Source organism: Stenella coeruleoalba (assembly GCF_951394435.1).
Source record: "Stenella coeruleoalba genome assembly, chromosome: 20".
Taxonomy (NCBI): domain Eukaryota; kingdom Metazoa; phylum Chordata; class Mammalia; order Artiodactyla; family Delphinidae; genus Stenella; species Stenella coeruleoalba.
The window spans coordinates 52580352-52597809 of NC_137166.1; the positions used below are offsets into that span (position 1 = coordinate 52580352).

The 17458-nt window shown below is 55.2% G+C and overlaps 1 protein-coding gene across 1 annotated transcript; it reads right to left on the reverse strand.

The window, feature by feature from the left end:
- Window positions 1–1036: 1036 nt before the first annotated feature.
- SYT3 (synaptotagmin 3) lies at window positions 1037–16022 on the reverse strand. Its single transcript, XM_079906553.1, has 10 exons — window positions 15887–16022; window positions 14282–14447; window positions 10443–10968; window positions 7817–8204; window positions 7068–7286; window positions 4542–4662; window positions 4109–4280; window positions 3879–4011; window positions 1695–1763; window positions 1037–1530 (listed from the first exon to the last, which is right to left on the reverse strand). Exons 2-9 carry the CDS (start codon window positions 14430–14432, stop codon window positions 1698–1700), a joined length of 1776 nt encoding a protein of 591 aa, XP_079762679.1. The 5' UTR covers window positions 14433–14447; window positions 15887–16022; the 3' UTR covers window positions 1037–1530; window positions 1695–1697.
- Window positions 16023–17458: the final 1436 nt, after the last annotated feature.

The window sequence follows — 17458 nt, forward strand, 5'->3', positions numbered from 1 at the left end:
AGATGCTCACTTTCCAGACTGCTTTGCAACCCAGGCTGGCCACAGAACCCACTCTGGCAAATGAGAAGGAGAACTCTTCCGGGGAGAAAAAAAAGGGAACACATAAGGGGAGGCCCCTGTCCACATTTTCTGTTTTAGATGTCACCGTCTGAGAACACAACATGTGGTACCGTTGCAGACAGTTTGTACCCACGAGGGGAAAGCAAAACAATTCTCACAGATGCCAACCCAGTGCCTGACACTGAGCAGCTGAACTAACCCTGGGACTTTGTATCTTTAAAACGTTTGTTAGATGAGCAAAAGAAATCTCTACCATTTCAGCTCTCTCTGTTTTCTGCAGCTGAAGGCATGATGGCAGACGCAGAAGCCGCAGTTCCAAATGGCCGTTTATTACCACCACAAAGACCTGCCTGAGAATGAAGTCAATAAAGGACAAAGCAGAATCACTCGAACACCTGGATCCAACCATGCCTGAAGTCCTTCTGTGCCCTCAGACTTCCCTGGATGTCTTTCCATGCTGCTTGTGGCTTACAGTAGTTTGGGTTGCCTTTTAAAATATTAATTAATTAATTTTTGGCTGCGTTGGGTCTTCGTTGCTGTGCGTGGGCTTTCTCTAGCTGCGGCAAGCGGGGGCTACTCTCTGTTGCGGTGTGCGGGCTTCTCATTGCAGTGGCTTCTCCTGTTGCAGAGCACGGGCTCTAGGCGCGCGGGCTCAGTAGTTGTGGCACATCGGCTTAGCTGCTCTGCGGCATGTGGGATCTTCCCGGATCAGAGCCCTAACCCGTGTCGCCTGCGTTGGCAGGTGGATTCTTAACCACTGCGCCACCAGGGAAGCCCCTGGGTTGCATTTTGTGTCCTATAATCACAGTGGTCCTGGCCAATGTGAAATTTAGAAAGGCTCAGATAAATCAATTAAGTTGCCAAAGGTCACCCAGGCAGCGAATGAAACATTTGTCTGAATGCAGAGCCAGGATGTTCCAACCCAGCTTCCCGGTCCCAGAAAGGACAGGAGCCCTAGACGGAGTGAGACCCACGGCATGTGTTTATTCCGGCATTCATAGCAGCAGCAGTGGGGGGATTGGCCAGACGGGGGATGTGGTGAACAGAAAGGGTAGACACAGCTGTGCGTGTGTCTAGGGGAACACGAAGGATTGGTCTGTTGACATTCACGGTGAGAACAAGGGTTAGGACGCCAAGTCTTGTACAAACAGCAAAGAGACACAGAGACAGACAGAGGTTTGGGGAGGGGGAGGGGTCCCCCAGACATGCACGGCCCCTCGCCTGGATGGGGAGCCCCGGGGAAGGGAGGACAGACACAGTGGAGACTGGATGCCCCCCACCCTGAAACAGGGAGCTGGGCCCGCCTGCCTTCCATCCCCACACCTCCAGGGGTAGAAGGATGGGCAGGCCCAGCACTGCCCCGCACCACGTGGCTCGGACGTTATGGCTTCGAGGAGATGAATTCACAGTCCGGGCAGGAAGGGATGGGGTCCTGAGGGGGCCTGGTCCGATCCTGAGCTTAGGCCAGACCTGCAGGACCGGGCAGGGAGGAAACATCAGTGATGGCAGAGAGCAGGCCCATGACCTGCTGTAGTTCCGTCACCACCCCAGGGACCCAGGAATCCCGGTCCTATGTCTCTCCATCCTCAGACCCAGGAGTCCAGCCCCTCCCACCCCCGGTCTGGGTTCCTTACCCCTCACTCTGAGTTCTCTTTCTCTGACAATCCTTTGCTGCCTTTTGTGAAGCTGGTCAAAGTCTTTTCCTGAAAGGGGAAATCCAGAAGCTCAGGAGTGAGGGACAGAGACAAAACAGTTGCTAATAATCTAATAAGACATCAAACCTGTTTTCTTTCTTTTTTTTTCGGTTGTGACTTGCGGCTTGTGGGATCTTACTTCCCCAACCATGGATTGAACCCTCGCCCTCGGTAGTGAAAGCGCAAGTCCTAACCACTGGACTGCCAGGGAATTCCCTGTTTTCATCACTTACAGTTCTCTTTTTTGCCTGGCTCTGAAGTGATGGGACAAGTGGTACAACAGTCCCATTCTACAGATGCAGAAACTGAGACACAAAGAAGCAGTCCGTGGAAATGTGAGGAGAGATGAGGATACTGGGGTGATGGGGAAGACCCTGCAGGGCCTCTGAGGAGCTGAGACCCGGTCCTGGGGGTGCCATGGAGCCACGGGAGGGCTGAGCAGAGAAGGGGCAGGGTCAGCTCTGGGAGTAGAGATGCTCTGGGGCCACATAACACTACTGGCTGAAAGTCAAGGTCAGGGCCAGACCCTGCTGGGGTTCAGCTCCTCTCTGCTTCCAGAGAAGTTTGTGAATAAATGAGTGAGGGAATTAGAAGAGTGAGTGATGGAAGGACGGAGAAGCTGCCATCTGTTTATCCAACTACAATCACGGTCTTTTCAAAACTCACATCTGAGTTCTGTGCTCAGCCCTTTAAGTCCCCCGCACCCCTAACCAGGAAAAAAGTCCAAAGCAGGGCCAGACTAGTCAATTCCAAGTGAGGAACTGACTCCTAGTGTCAAATTTAAGTTGCATCCAAACTCAGCAGTCAAGATAAATGCTATTGTAATGCAATTTAAAAAAAATCAAAATGAATGCAAAAAAAATCCATGATGAGCAAAATACAAATTTTAAATAAAAGCCAGTCCTGTGTCATTTTAAATAAATTTTAAATGAAACTTGTTTTATTTAAAATTTATTTAAAATTAAAATTTATTTAAATTGTAAATAAGGGCCAGTTCCTGGGCTCAAGAACTGGAGATGAAAGGAGAACTATACACCTGATTTTTCTGTATTTAAAATTTTTTTTTCGTGGCATATTAAAATAATTGAGAACATACTGAAAAAAAAGAAGAGTAAGTGTATTGAAATTCACATTTTCTTAAGTGTAAATGTTTAATTTACACCCTACAAAGAATCTAGTATAATTTTACTTCCTTGGCTTTAGTGACAGCAAATTCATCAATAGCTTCAAAAGCTACTTCTTTGCTTTTCTTGGTTTCAAATGAGAGAACCACGTTTGAAAATTTCTCTTGACCAAGTAATGATCTTAAATTTTTAATTTAAAAATTGTCAGGCTGGTTCTTGCGTGACCCACAAGGCCTCTTGGGATCTGCTCGTACCCCTTCTTTGTCTGCTCCAGGCTCACCGCTGACATCAGCCTCCTCGATGATTCCGAGGAACAGGAACGGGCAGCCTTGCCCTCTCCCTACAATCTTCTTCACCTGAGCCCATTCCTTTTCAACCTCCAGGTCTCTGCTCAAATGTCACCTCCTCCAAGAAGCCCTCTATGACCCCCTAATCTAAAGGGCATCCTCCATCCCCCATCCAGATTCCCTCTACCTCCCAGATTCCAAAACGTTTTGGACCACAACTGACAGGGAGAAAAATAAATTAACGCTATGATCCTTGGTTTGCTGCCCTGTGAAAATGTCTGTTCTGTTCTATTTCAACTTTATTTTCTTATTCATTTCAATTTTCACAGCCTGCTTTAAATAACAAATAAAGAAAACTCCGCTCTATTTTATCACCTAGTGTTTTCCTTTTGTTTGGGACTTAGCACCATGGGTAATAATAATAATAGTAGCTGACTATTTACTGAGCCCTTACTAAGAGGCAGACACTTAGTCCTGCATTAACTCACTGAATCTTCACATCTACCCTAACAATAGGTGTTATTAACGGTCCCATTTCCCAACAGAGGAAATTGAGACACAGAGAGTTCAAGTAACTTGCTCTAAATCACACAGCTAGAGATGGTAGAGCGGGGGTTCGAACCTACGCTGACTCCACAGCCCACAGAAACGTGACGCGTTGCGTGAGTGAAGGGGCAAACGCGGTGGGAGGGACGTCGGGTGGCGCCACGCACCTCCACCAGCTGGTGCCAGTGCTCCACGGGCTTGCGCGGGTTGGCCAGCATCTCGGCCCAGTGCTCGCGGCCGTGGGGGTCGGCGGCGTCGGGACCCACGCGGCACACGCCGATCACCTCGTTGTGTCCGATGCTGGGGGTCAGGGGTGGGGGGTCGGTGAGCACCTGAGAGGGAGGGAGGCAGGCCCGGTCCCGCCCCCCGCCCTCACCCCCCCGCCCCGCGCCCTCACCAATCATAGTCCACCACCGCGATACTGAGCCCCACGTTCTCCACGCTCTCGGGGGCCACGTCGAAGACCAGCGCCTCGTTGTACGTGGGGTTCAGCGTGTTCTTCTTGATCGAGGTTTTCCGCTTCTTCAAACGCCGCCCCTCGCTGATCAGCGAGGCCTTCACGTAGGGGTCTGGGGGCGGTTGTGGAGAGCACTGAACCTCGACTTCCTCAGACCCGACTGTGGACCCCAGACCCCTCTTCTCCCAGACGCAAGGTTCTGGATCCGCAGCCTTTTTCCCCCCGGCCCTTCCTCCCTCAGACCCAGGGGCCCAGGCCCCCAGCCCCTCCTCCCTCAGACCCAGGATCCAGGCCCCCCCAGCCCTTCCCCCCTCAGACCCAGGAGTCCCAGCCCCTCCCCGCCTTCAGATGCCAGCGCCTTCCCGGAACCCACCTGAGAAGCCGGTGAGGTCCATTGCTTTGAGGTTAGAGGCTTTGATGATGGTCACGGTGAGGCGCCCGGCGGTGGGGAGGTAGCAGAGTGAGAAATTGAGCTCCCCAAGATCTGCCTTTTCCTGCAGTTGGGGAAAGAGGGTCAGCGACGCCTTGCCTCAGCCTCCCACTGTCTCTCCCTGACTTTCTCTCCCATCCCCAGACTCCAGCTGTCCTCTCACGTCTCCAGGGCTCAGGTTTCTGATCCACTTAACAATCTGACTTCGGGCCAAACCAGGTAACTCCTCGGCCACAGCTGCCTGCCACCGTCAAAGCCTATTTGCTCTGCAGGGAAGACTGGAAGAGGCATGGGTGGGGGGAGAGAGCGGGAGAGAGCAGGAGAGGGACAGAAAGAGGGAGAGAGAGAGAGAAGAACACGGTGAGAAATAGACTGAGACAGAGATGCAAACGCTGAGAGATACAGTCAGAAAGACAGACCCACAGAGTTCTAAAGTCAGAAAGACCCAGAGGAGAGAGGGGTGGTAGAGACCCAGACAGGGGAGCACAGAGGGGGTGGGTAGGAGGAAGAGGGGCATAGACTCAGAGGGAGCACCGAGGCCTGGGAGGCGACGGAGTCCCCAAGGGGCAGGACTAGGGATCCAGAGAGGGGGACAGAGACTTGGTGGGGGGTATGGACACCCAGAGAGAGTGACAGAGACCCAGAATGAGAGGGGAGGGGAAAAGACCCGGAGAGAGAGAGAGAAACAGAGGCAGAGACCTACATCGAGAAAGGGACAGAGATCCAGAGAGAGTGGGGCAGAGAAAAGACACAGAAAGGTCAGTCTCAAGACAGGAGACAGCCAAGAACCAGACAGAGGTTACAAGGAAGGCAGACCCTTCGCTGTGACACACACAGATGGACCTGGAACAGTGGCCAGAGCTAGGGGACCTATGACCCGCCTGTCCCATCCTTCAGCCATCTCGGCCCCTCGCCTCCCAACCACAGTTAGGAGCCCAGGTCCCTAGACTCCCCACTCAGTCCCCTGAGGCTTTGCCCAGGCTGTCCCCTTGGCTTAAATACCCTTCCTCCCCATCTCCTCTCGGCCACCAAGCCGTAGCTTAGCTGTCACCTCTTCCCACAAGCTCCCAGATTCCCTGCAGCCCTGAGCAGATGCTCGCACTGTGTGTCCCCGTAATGCTGGCCCCCTGACAGCAAACTGTGTGACAACTTAGACCCACAGCTCCCGAGGTCTTGATCCTGAAAAAAACAGGTGTTGAAGGAATGCATGAATAAATGAAAGAATGAGCGATACCTGGAGCTATCAGGAGGCGGAGGGAAAAGGAGAGGTGACAAAAGGAGACAAAGATGGATGCAGGAGAGTGCCTTGGGGTGGGGCTGCCTCAGGGAATGACAGGGAGCGGGGCTAGGTGGGTCCTGGGGTCAGGACCCTACAACTAGGCACGTGGTTCTCACAGGCTGGGCTTGGGGGACTGAGCAAGCAGGCTCTGGAGGGTCCAGCGAAGGGTACTTTAGGAAGAGCCATGGGCACCTGGTTCAACCGTGTCATTGTACATATGGGGAAACTGAGGCTCAGAGAAGGGAAGGACCTTGAGTAGGGCCATCAGGTGGGCAAAACCAGCCCTCGTGATATGAAGACAGGGCTCACCCAGCCCTGACACACACAGCTACCCCAGATTGGCAGAGAGCTGGAATGTTGGGAAACCCACAGATTGGAGCTGAGAGGGCTGAGGAGTTGGGAGGGTGTGAAGTTTGGGGCGTGGAAGGGGTCAGGACACCCAACGAAGACCTAGGGGCTGGGTTTGGGGAAGGATTGGATATACAGGAGAATGAGGTTGTAAGAAATGAGGAAGGGGCCCATGGGGGTTGTTGGGGGAATTGGGGAGATGTCAGGATATTGGGGATCCCAGTATGTCCGAGGCTTGGGGCATCAGGCTATCAGGATTCTAGTGGAGACCATGAAGAGACAGAGGATTAGATTATATTCGAGAATCTGAAAGTCAGGGGTTTGAAACAAAATGTTCAGAGTTCAGAGGGGTTGGGAGAGTTCAGGAAGTCTGGGAATTGGAAAATTGGGAGGTTGTGAGGCGAAGGAAGTTGGGAAAACAAAAGGAACTTTGGGCTTGGGAAGTTGGAGGGTCAGGAATCTAGGGCCAGCGGGCAGAAGTCAGGGGGTCATGGCATGGAAGTTTGACAAAGCTGGCCGGTGGGTATATGGGCGTCTATTATAGTTTTCTCAATGGTTACCATCAGATGTCAACGGGGTGGGGGGGTGAGGTGCTGGTGTCAGAAGTTGGGAAACCTGGGGCCCAGTTATGATATTAATAGTTGACAAAGTGCGGATGGGGAATGGGGGTCCATTATATCGGTCTCTATTCTTGCTTGTACGTTTGCAATATCTCACAACAAAATAAAGCTAAACAGAAAACTCCAGGATCAAGGAGTTACAAGGTTATGAAGTGGGGGGCAAGGAGATGGCAAACTGAGGGGTCCCAGGTCCCCGGGATGGGGGATGCAGCAGCCACTGACCGAGCCGCCCTCCACGACGTCCCTCCACAGCGGGCGGCCGGGGGGCCGCTCAGCCAGCTCGAGGAGGTTGTCCAGAACCACCTGGCCGATGAGGTCGTGCCGGGAGAAGCGGTCAAAGTCATAGACGCTGAAGTGCAGTTTGCGCTGGGCCAGCTCAGCCAGGGGCACGGAGAACTGAAATGTCTCATTGAACACGGGGTTCAGGGTCTTCCTGTGTACCTAGAGGGGGTGGGCGACGAAGGGAGACAGACACTATGCCCACCAGCCCCTCCTGCCCGGGACCCAGATGTCTGGACCCCTACCCCCTCCTTCCTCAGACCCAGGAATCTGGAACCCCAGCCCCTCCCCCCTCACACCCAGGATCCAGGCCCCCTGCCCCTCCTTCCTAAGACCCAGGATCCAGGCCCCCGGCCCCTCCCCCCTCAGACCCAGGAGTCCCGGCCCCCAGCCCCTCCCCCTCAGACCCAGGAGTCCCCGCCCCTAATCCCTCCTCCCTCAGACCCAGGGCTCCAGGCCCTCAACCCCTCCTCCCTCAGACCCAGGAGTCCCGGCCCCCAGCCCCTCCCCCTCAGACCCAGGAGTCCCCGCCCCTAATCCCTCCTCCCTCAGACCCAGGGCTCCAGGCCCTCAACCCCTCCTCCCTCAGACCCAGGAGTCCCGGCCCCCAGCCCCTCCCCCCTCAGACCCAGGAGTCCCGGCCCCCAGCCCCTCCTCCCTGGGACCCGGATGTCCAGCCCACCACTCCGGACCTTGGTCTGAAACTTTTTCTTGCGGTCAGGCAGCAGGTAGATCTTGACGTAGGGGTCTGAGAAGCCATTGGAGTCCTTGGCCGGGAGGTCCAAGGCCTGCAGGATACGCACCACCAGCTGGTCGGAGCCGTAGAGGTACCTCAGGGCGAAGCTGATGCGGCCGCAGGGCGCCCCCGCGCCGGCCTCTCCGGAACCTGGGGCCCCGCCGCCGCGCCGGCCGCCGGGTCCAGTGCCCTGGTACAACTCCGGCTTGATCTGTCCGATGAGCTTGGCTTTCTCCTCGCCGCCTGGTAAGGGTAAGGGCAGGGCGGGCGGCCGCTCCTCACTGCCCGCATCCGGCTGGGAGCTCAGGGTCTGTTGGGTGAGGGGCCGCGGCAGGGCCGGGTACCTGCGGGGTGGGGAAGACAAGGTGGGGTCAGTGGCTCCGATCTTCGCTGCATCTGAAGACCTGGGAGGCTCCTCCCTGCCTCTTCCCCAAACCCCATTGCCAGGCGCACACAGGTCCCCACCTTTGCCCACTGTGACCTTGAGCGAGGCACTTGAATTCTCGGAGCCACAGTTTCCCCATCTGTGTGAGGAGGGTGACCTATCCCCCTTTCTAAGCTAGCTCCACCCCAGGCCTGGGCTTGCACCAGCCTCTAGAAGCCTCCTTCTGACCTCAAGGGGTGACCCAGAGTAGCTTCTCTATGGACCCCTGGGGCCTCACACAGCCCAGACCCCCTGGTCCTGCACCTGCCCTTCTCCAAGTCTCCCTAACCCGTCCTAAGTCCCAGCCTCATGCTCTCCCACCTGACCATCGCTCCCCCTTTCTTTCTGTCTCAACTTCCTTTTCTGGCTGTCTGTGTTTGTAGAACACTCTGGAAGCCCAAAGCTCTGTCCTTAACCATCTTTGCCATCTTCTCCCCTTCTCACTCACACGCTTTCCCTGGACAAGCTCAGCTGTGCCCCAGGTTTCCACGGCCATCAACAGCCTGACGTCTGCTAAATCTGTCTTCTGAGCTCCAGCCTGGTTCAGCCCACAGCCTCAGCTGCCCATCAGACACCACATACCCCTCGTGTTCCCTGCTGGGCTCAGTGCCTCCTCCCAAGCCCACTCGCTCTCCCAGTTCCCCAGAATCCACCTAGATTTGCAGGTCAGACAGCTGGGGCCATCGTCATCTCCTCTCTCCCCTGTAATCCTTTCCCTCCCATCTCCTGAATGTCCCCATCCCTGTGGTCCCTGCTCGTCCATCCTCTCCCGCATGGACCATCACACCTGGGCCCCTAGTGATGGGCAGTCATGACTGGACGTGGTAGCCCCAGATGCGCTGGGAGGCAGGCATGAGGCTGGGGGAAGTGGGAGGGCACCAAGCCGTGGAAAGGGATGCCGGGTGAGATGCCTTCAGCTACTGAAGGGCCAGTCCCTGCTCCCAGAGTGACTTTGAGGAGGTCATTAACACCCTCTGGGCCTCAGTTTCTCCATCTGTATAATGGGGGAAGGAGGAACTCAGACTGGTGTATCCATCAACCTCTGGAAGGCCTCCCCAGAGACCTCAAACTATATCTTCCATGAGCCCTTGGCCAGCCCACTGGACAAGAACCACCTATGAACCTCTGGAGCCCAAGACAATCCTTCCCGGAGGCAGTTTTCCCCGGACGCTCCCCCGGGCCCCTCCCATTCAACAAGACCCAGATAAGCTCAGGGTCTCCCTCAAACCCACTGCTCTTCCTAGATCCTCTGACGGCCCCACCATTCACCCAATCAACCGCCAGGCCAGACCCCTGGGTGCTGTCCTTACCTCCTCCCACCCCCTTCTACCCACAGCTGTCAACCCCAGTTCCATCCCTGACTCTCGGCGCCCTGACTCTCTCTACCTCATCTCCTCCTCCACCATCCCCAGTTCAGCCTTGTTGTCTCCTGCCTGGACTCTTGGTATCCAATCTGTCTCTCCAGTCTGTCCCCTATGTGGCCCCAGAGAGGTCTTTCTGCCCAGAGCTGACCTCCTCTGCTCACAGCCCTTTGTGGCTCCCCAGTGCCCTAGGACAAGGTCCCACCCCCTCAGTCCAGCATTCAAGACCCTGTGTGATCTGGTCCTGCCCACGTCCCCTAGGCTGCTTTACTGCAGCCCTGGCCTGGCTGGATAGGGACAGCTGACCTGGGGACCCACTTCCCCTGGATTGTGAGTGGCGTGAGGGCAGGGTGTGTCTGCCGTGCTCGCCTCTATTCTTTTCCAACACCCAGCTCAGCTCTCGCTCATATTAGGTGCTCGGTGTACATGTACAGAATGATGAACAATGGATGGATGAACTGCAGGTCCCACCACCGGTCCAGGCTTAGGGAGAAAGAGATGAATTGCTTTGTGCCTCAGGGACTCAGGGGTCTAACCTCCATTCTCTTCCACCTTCCTGGTCCCAGAGTCCTGTCCTCGGCCTCCTCCTTCCTCTGGATCCAAGAACCTAGACCTCTAGCCCCCTCCTCCCTCCAACTCAGGAGTCTGGATCCCTAGCCTCCTCTTTCCCCAGGATTCAGGAACCCACACCCCAAGCTCCCTCCTTCCCCAGGACTCAAGAGAGCCATAGATGGGAAAGAGACACATAAGAAGAACAGAAGTTCAGAGTGGACCCCCAGCCCAGTAGCCTGTCTCACCTGGTGGTGGGTGCCAGGCTTGTGACCTGCTGATGCGACTGGGCACTGGGCAGGCCCCCACCACTGGGGGGAAGCAGGAGAAGCCCAGAGCCTGCGCCGCCCTCAGAGGGCAGCTCAGGAGATGTCTGGCTCGGCTTGACCCCAGCGGCTACTGCAGCAGCTGCAGCCTCTGGATACGAGTCCATGTCCAAGTAGGAGGGCTCTGGGGGGTCTGACCCCCCTAGGCTGCCCGGCTCCAGCAGCTCAGCGAAGGGCGGATGGTGGGCAGTGTGGGCATGGTGGTGTGGGCCCCCCAGCAGGGGATGGCCACCCAGGCCAGCCCCTAGGTGGTGCCCACCGCCGCCTACCAGGCCTGCCAGCCCGACCCCAGGGCCTAGGTCTTTGCGCAGGGGGCCACCGCCCACTGCTGAGCCTCCCTTGTCCCTCCAGGGCACCCAGCACAGCTTCCAGGACACGAAGAGGGAGACACCCAGAAGGACAATGCCACAGAACGTCACGATGACCGACAGCAGGCTCACGGAGATGTCTGGAGAGAGTGAGGACAAAGGTCAGGGGTCAGGGCGGGGTCAGAGTTTATCCTCCCATTGCTGTCCCCAAGAGCTAACCTTTACTATTTGCCACACACCGTCCTAAGCACCCTACATGTAATACTTAGTATAAACTCCACGACTACTCAAGGTCGGTGTTTCTATCTAACCATTTTTAAGATGAAGAACCCCAGAGGTTGAGTGACTTGTGTAAGGCTGCACAGGTAGTCAATGACAGATCTGGGATTGGAGCCGGCAGTCTGTCTTCGGATTTTCATCTTTTTATTCTCTGGATTGCTAGCCCACAGTGACTCTCTGTAAGGGAATACACCATCCGAGGTAGGACGAAGGTTCCCTAAAATGCTAAGAGTTGATCAAGGAGAAAGGAGACTGCATGGCACAGTTAGGCAGGTCAGGGTTCAAATCCCAGCTTGCTGTGTGGCTTTGGGAACATATCTTAACCTCTCTGAGCCTGACAGTCCCCATCTGACAAATGGGAAAAATCAGTGCTGCCTCTCATAGTGCTTTTAAGGAATGCAGGGAGTAAATGGTGTGCCGAGCAAGCTGGGGGAGATAACGGCAAACATCTCCTGAGAGGTGACTGCGTTCCGGACACATAAGTGCTTTATACGCTTTTGCTTCCTATGCCTGACAGGCACGCTAGGAGGTTGGCAACATTATTATGCCCGTTGTTATTTTCCACAAAAGGAAACTGAGGCCAAGAGACACGAAGTTACCAAAGACACAGAGTCCTAGAGCCGGAGCAGGGGAGTCAGGATTCGAGTCTGGGCGCCTGGCTTTACCGTCTTCACCATTATGCCACCACACCTCAATATTTCCCAATAAGTGGTAGTTCGAACATGAATTTTTGTTAGAATAATAAATCTTATTGCTGCTGCCACGTGTATCCAACATCACCTCTGCTGCAGCTAACACACTCTGAATGCCTACTATATGCTGATATGCCTTTCAGAGAAACCCAAGGACAGCCCAGATCTTGAACTGAAGGTTTTGGGTTCATTTAGTAATCGGTACCAGGAGTGGGGTTTTTCAAGGAAATGTGAATTTATTTGGGGTTGACTTCAGTGAGGTGGAACACAGGGGAAATTCCTGCTCTGTACAGACCATGAGTTATGGGGGGCAGGGGGAGTAGCAGATAACTAAACTATTGGCAACAAGCTCAGCTGGGTGGAGGGGTTGTGTCACTTCAGGGAGCTCTTGGTGGCAAGGGGGATGCCCTCTAGTCCTGAGTTGCCCAGGGAATCTAAGTCAGTGGCCCATGGTGTTAATCCTCAGGATACTGTGTAACTAAGGATGATTGATCCTAGTTTACAAATAAGGAAACTGAGTGTCTGAGAGAGAGAACGTGACCCTGCAGGCCCACACGGCGGGCAGTGGCAGAACTCTGAGCTTCCCACCCCGCCTCCAACCCCTTAGGGTGCTCCTTTCGAAGTGACCGACATCTACTTAGAGTTCTGGGGGCCTGTTAGAAACCGGAGCAAGGACTTTCTGGCCTCCTGAACATGGAAAGAATGGAAAAAGGGGGCCATTTTGGAAGAGAAGGGGGAGAAGAATTGAACGGATGCTTTCCCCCACTGTCAGCCTGGCCCAGACCCTCTCCAAGTCAAAACATCCATCCTCCAAACCCTGGCAGACTTCTCACCCCTGTCTGCCTGCACTGGGGAGCCATTTGGGTGTGCAAGGCAGTGTAGCGGTGCAGTAAAATACTAACCTTTTTGCCCAGAGAGACATTTGGCCCTTGATCAGCTCCCGGGGTGAACCTCTAAGCCCTTGGAATGTCCTGCCGAGTGTTTTTATTTACCTGAGACACTCGGGCCACATCAGATAGTCTGTGTAACAATGTGATTGATGCTGGGGTCTTTGGGCCACGTGTTATGAGCTTGACCCTTGGAGGGGTTAAGACCAAGCAGTAAAAACCCTGGACACAGAGGCTCTGGTGAGCTTCCCGAGCGGGCCCTACTCTGTGCGTGTTGTCACACATTGTTGCTGGGAGAGTTAAGGGCTGTCTGCGTGACTCCATCAGGACAGGACAACTGGAGGCTCATGCCTGGTCTCTCCTGCACCTTACCTTATGCCTCTTCTCCCTTTGCTGAGTTTAATCTCCATCCTTTTGCTGTCATGAAATGTAACCATGCGTATAACAGCTTTTCTGAGTTTTGTGAGTCCTAGAAATCATTGAACCTGAGGGTGGTCTTGGGATTCCCCATCACTCACAATTGCAGTAGTGTACCAGGCTTCCTGGGGTCAAAATCTGGCTCTCCTGCGTACAGGCTATGAGATTCTGAGCGAGCTGCTTCAGGTCTCTGGGCCTCGTTCCTCGTCACTGTCCCATAGACATCCTGCACTCGAGATGCTGAGCCCCGCCCTGGCACTCAGCAAGCGTGACTGTCATTGTAACCTCCCACCTCATGCTTCCTGAAGGTTCTTCATCTGGACGAGGGCAATCATGATATTCCCTAGCTCTCAGAACCATGCTGATTCCTAGCTGGGTTACCTGGAGCCGATCACTCCACCTTCTGGACCTCAGTTTCCCCCATTGAAAATAGGGATTATAACTATATTTAGTATTTTGTAATAACCTATAATGGGAAAGAATCTGAAAAATAATATATATGAATCACTTTGCTGAATCACTGTAAACCAACTATACTTCAATTAAAAAATAAAATTAAAAAAAAGAGAAAATAGGGATTATATGTACCACAAAGGGTAGTGGATCTTGTATACTGTCTGGTACACAGTTGGTGCTCAGTAAGTATGTTCCAACATATATTGAATGACCACTGTGCGCCCAGCTTGTTCTTAGCACTCCACATGTGTTATATCATTTGAGTCTCTCAGATGCCCCATGAAGTAGTCACTTTTATGATCCCCATTTTCCAGATGAGGAAATCGAGGCACAGAAGAAGCCATTCATTTCGTAAGTGGGGGAGGTGGGATTTGAACCCAGACAAGTCAGACAGACTGACTTAAGAGCCTGAGCTTCTAAGCACTATGTGAAATGCACAAAGATACCTGAAGGGGGTGTGTGGCAGCAGTGGAGTGGTGGTGAGGGAGGGTGGACAGGAGGCCCACAGGGCAAAATCCAAAGGTCACAGGTCACACGGATCACAGAGCTCCTTATCCTTAGATCAGAGGTTTGGGGGACCAGCAACAGGCAGGATGGAGGCAAGACTATAAGAGGGACCGGCCCCATAAGGAACAGGAAGCTGAGCAGGGCTGTTCTGAACCTCTAGAACTCCTGGCTATGGTGGAAGCAGGGGGCTGGCCAAGACGGCTGGGGGTGCTGACCTGCATCGGGGCCCCGGGGATAGCCTCTGATTCGCAGGTCGTTGAACTCTTGGCACCTGTCACTGGTGTCGGCATCTCGGACCCGCGCACAGAGGTCCGAGACCAGGATGAGTGCCCGACGGCAGAGGTCATCCTCGTAGTCTCCTGACATGGTGGCCAGCGGGTCCTGTTCTTGGGAGGGGCCGGGCAAGAGTGCAGATAGGGAATGGAATGGGGGAGAGGGGTGGATAAAGGGCGGAAAGAGACAGAAAAAGGATAGGCGAGGGGACAGCGATTGGGAGTGGATGGACAAGGGGATGGAGATTAGGGGAGGATTGGACAAGGGAAAAGAAATTAGGGGCAAATGGACAAGGAGGAAGAGACTGGGAAGGCCAGCCGAGGGGCAGAGATTAAGGATGCATAAATAAAGGGGTGGACAGACAAGGAGACAAAGATTAGGGTTGCACAGATGTAGGGACAGAATTTCGGGAGGGAGAGACAACGGAACAACCACTTCTCATTCGTGCATTCAACAAATATTCACTGAGCACCAACTACGTGAGAGGCACTGTGCCAGCTGCTGCAGACCCAGCAGGGAACAAACCCCACGCGGTCTCCAGCTTCTTGGTGTCACAATGCAATGAGGGGAGACAGAGTAAACACATCAACAAACACGCACACAGAAACACATAGCCCTCAGACTGTGAGAAGTGCTCTAAAAGAAATAGTTGGAGGATGTGTCACAAGGGGACCTGGAGGTGGGCAGTCGGGGGAGCTCTCTGAAATCTGAAGGGTGGGATGGAGCCAGCCATGGGCAGTGGGCAGTGGGGCTGGAGTGAGGAAAAGCATTCAAAGCAGCAGGAATAGCGTGAGCAATGGCCCAGGGTGGGACAGGGCTTGGTAGGTCCAGGGAACAGGAAGGTGTAGACAGGGAGAGAGCGGGAGAGAGAGAGAGATGGATGGGGGTAGAAAGATAAGAGATGATTACGTGTGGTGCTGGCTGGGGAGGGATGGAGATGAAAGATGCAGAGATAAGGGCCAAGTTGAGAGAGGGAGAGGTAAGGGGAGGGGAGACAGAGATAATGGGAAGGGCAAACTGGGGCCCAGAAGAGAGGGACAGGTGAACAGACAGACGGAAAGTTAAGGATCGAGACGTGGGATGGACAAACCTTAAAGAATAAGCTGGTGTGTAATTCATGGGAGTGTGAGAGATGGGTGGACGTAGGGGCAGTGATAAGTGCCAGGAAGGAGCATGGACAGAAATATCTTTGAGAGACAAACAATGGACAAGAGGATGGATGGGGTGCAGAAATAAAGGACAGAAACATAACGGCCAGAGATCACAGATGGACACAAGGATACAGAGAAGGACTGGGCAGACAGACGTGGGTGCAGAAGGAAGGTTGGACTGGTAGGGGGGCGCATAAAAGAGAGGGGACCAGGAGAAATAGGTGGCTGTGGGGAGAAGGGGAATTAGCGACACATGGTTTGCAACTAGACATCAGAGATGGACTGGAAGGAGGGTGCTGGGGAAATTAGGGACAGACAGATCAGGGCTCACAGATGGACAGGTGTCGTGGGGTGCTGCAGAAGGCCAGGACTCCGAGACAGGCATAGCAGACTCACCTGCGCTTATCCCTGCCGTGTCCTGGATGGCAGCCGAGGCGGCGGCTGGCGGTAGCCCATGGGGGTTGTAGGGTGGACACGGGTGTGCGGGCCTGTCCCTACGAGCCAGGTGGTGGGAGGGGGTGCTGGATTTGGGGGTCGTGGCCGTGAGAAAAAGCTCAGTCCGAGCCGCACATCTTGTCCTACTCGGGCCAGCTGCTCGACCCCAGGCGACCCCCGAGAAGTCCAGCCACCCCTTCCCACCTCCGGGTCCCCAGCTCCGGGGGGGCGGGGGCGGCTTAAAGACTACAATTCCCGGCAGGCCTTGCGCTCGCGTTGCTGCGGCTTCATAGACCAGGCTCTGCAGGGACTGATGGGAATTGAAGTCCTTAATACCTCTCCCGGCTGCGGAGATGGGAATTTTTTTGGAGGTGGGGGGGTTAAGAGATGCCGGGGTCCCAAGGCGCTGCAGGGGAGAGGAATAATGTCTGGGACCTCGAGAAGCCGCGGAGTCCTAAGTCCTTAGGGACCATGGAGTGGGTAAACCATCCCCACGCTCGGGGGATCGGTGGGCGAGGTTGGGGTACACCCAGGTGTTTCAGGACCCCCCCTTCCAGGGCCACGTGCCCCTCCCCCGGGGCGACCAGCAAACGCTGCAGCACTCCCACTCCCGGGCGGGAGATCCGCTCACCTCTGCACCTACCCCCGCCCCCACGCGCTGTGGCCGCCCCCCGGGATGGGTCTGGGGTGGGGGCTGTGGCAGGGGGAGGGGAGGAGCAGACTCACCCGAAGCTGCCGCCGCCGCCGCCGCCGCCGCCGCCGCCGCCGCAGCCCCGCGCGCCGGCCGAGGTGCCAGCTCGGCTCCTCCCCCCGCCCCTGTCGCAGGTCCGCGGCTCCTCCCCCTGCACCCCCTCCTTCCCCTCGGAACCTGCGGCTTCAAAGCCCAAATAGCGCGGCCGCAGCGAGGAAGAAGGGAGATTTCCCGAGACCGAGGCGTCTGAGACGCAGCGTACTTCCACAGACGAGGATGCAGAGATCTGAGATCATGACCCTCTGCTCCCCCAGGATCCAGGGGTCCTGGACCTCACCCCCTCCTCTCTCAGAGAAGTCAGGGACCCCAGTCATCTCTTCCCCCAGGACCCAGGGTACTGAGCTTCCAACTCCCTCCATTCTCAGATCCAGGAATCCACCCCTTCTGTTCCCTCCTCCCTTGGGGACCCAGGAGTCGCAACTCCCCAGCCCCCTTCTCCGCAGGACCCAGGACTTGCAGTCCTCCCAGCCGAGGAACGCTGAGGGATGGTGGTGGGCGGGGGAGGCGGAGCCTCAGAATCAGTGGTCCTGAGTCCCAGCCCGATGTGGGGGTTGAAGCAAGGACCTGGATTTCGGTCCTTCCCGGGCCGGCTCCTGAGTAGATTCTCAGATACTTGCTGAGCGTCTACTGAGCGCCAGGCACTGCTTTTGTGACCTTGCACTCTGCTCTGAGTTCGTTTCCTCATCAACAAAATATAGACAATAAACCTGTTTCCTAAGGGACCCAGAGGTTTGAAAAACCAGTCAATAAAGAGGGAGAGCATTGACACCAAGTAGGTGCTT

Bases quoted from the DNA above. Each gene is read 5' to 3' on its own strand.
- SYT3 (XM_079906553.1), bottom strand. From the start codon at position 14,432: ATGTCAGGAGACTACGAGGATGACCTCTGCCGTCGGGCACTCATCCTG. The intron at 10,969-14,281 runs GTCAGCACCCCC...CACTCTCTCCAG, and splicing joins TCCCCGGGGCCCCGATGCAG to ACATCTCCGTGAGCCTGCTG. The intron at 4,663-7,067 runs GTCAGTGGCTGC...CCCCAACTGCAG, and splicing joins ACGTCGTGGAGGGCGGCTCG to GAAAAGGCAGATCTTGGGGA.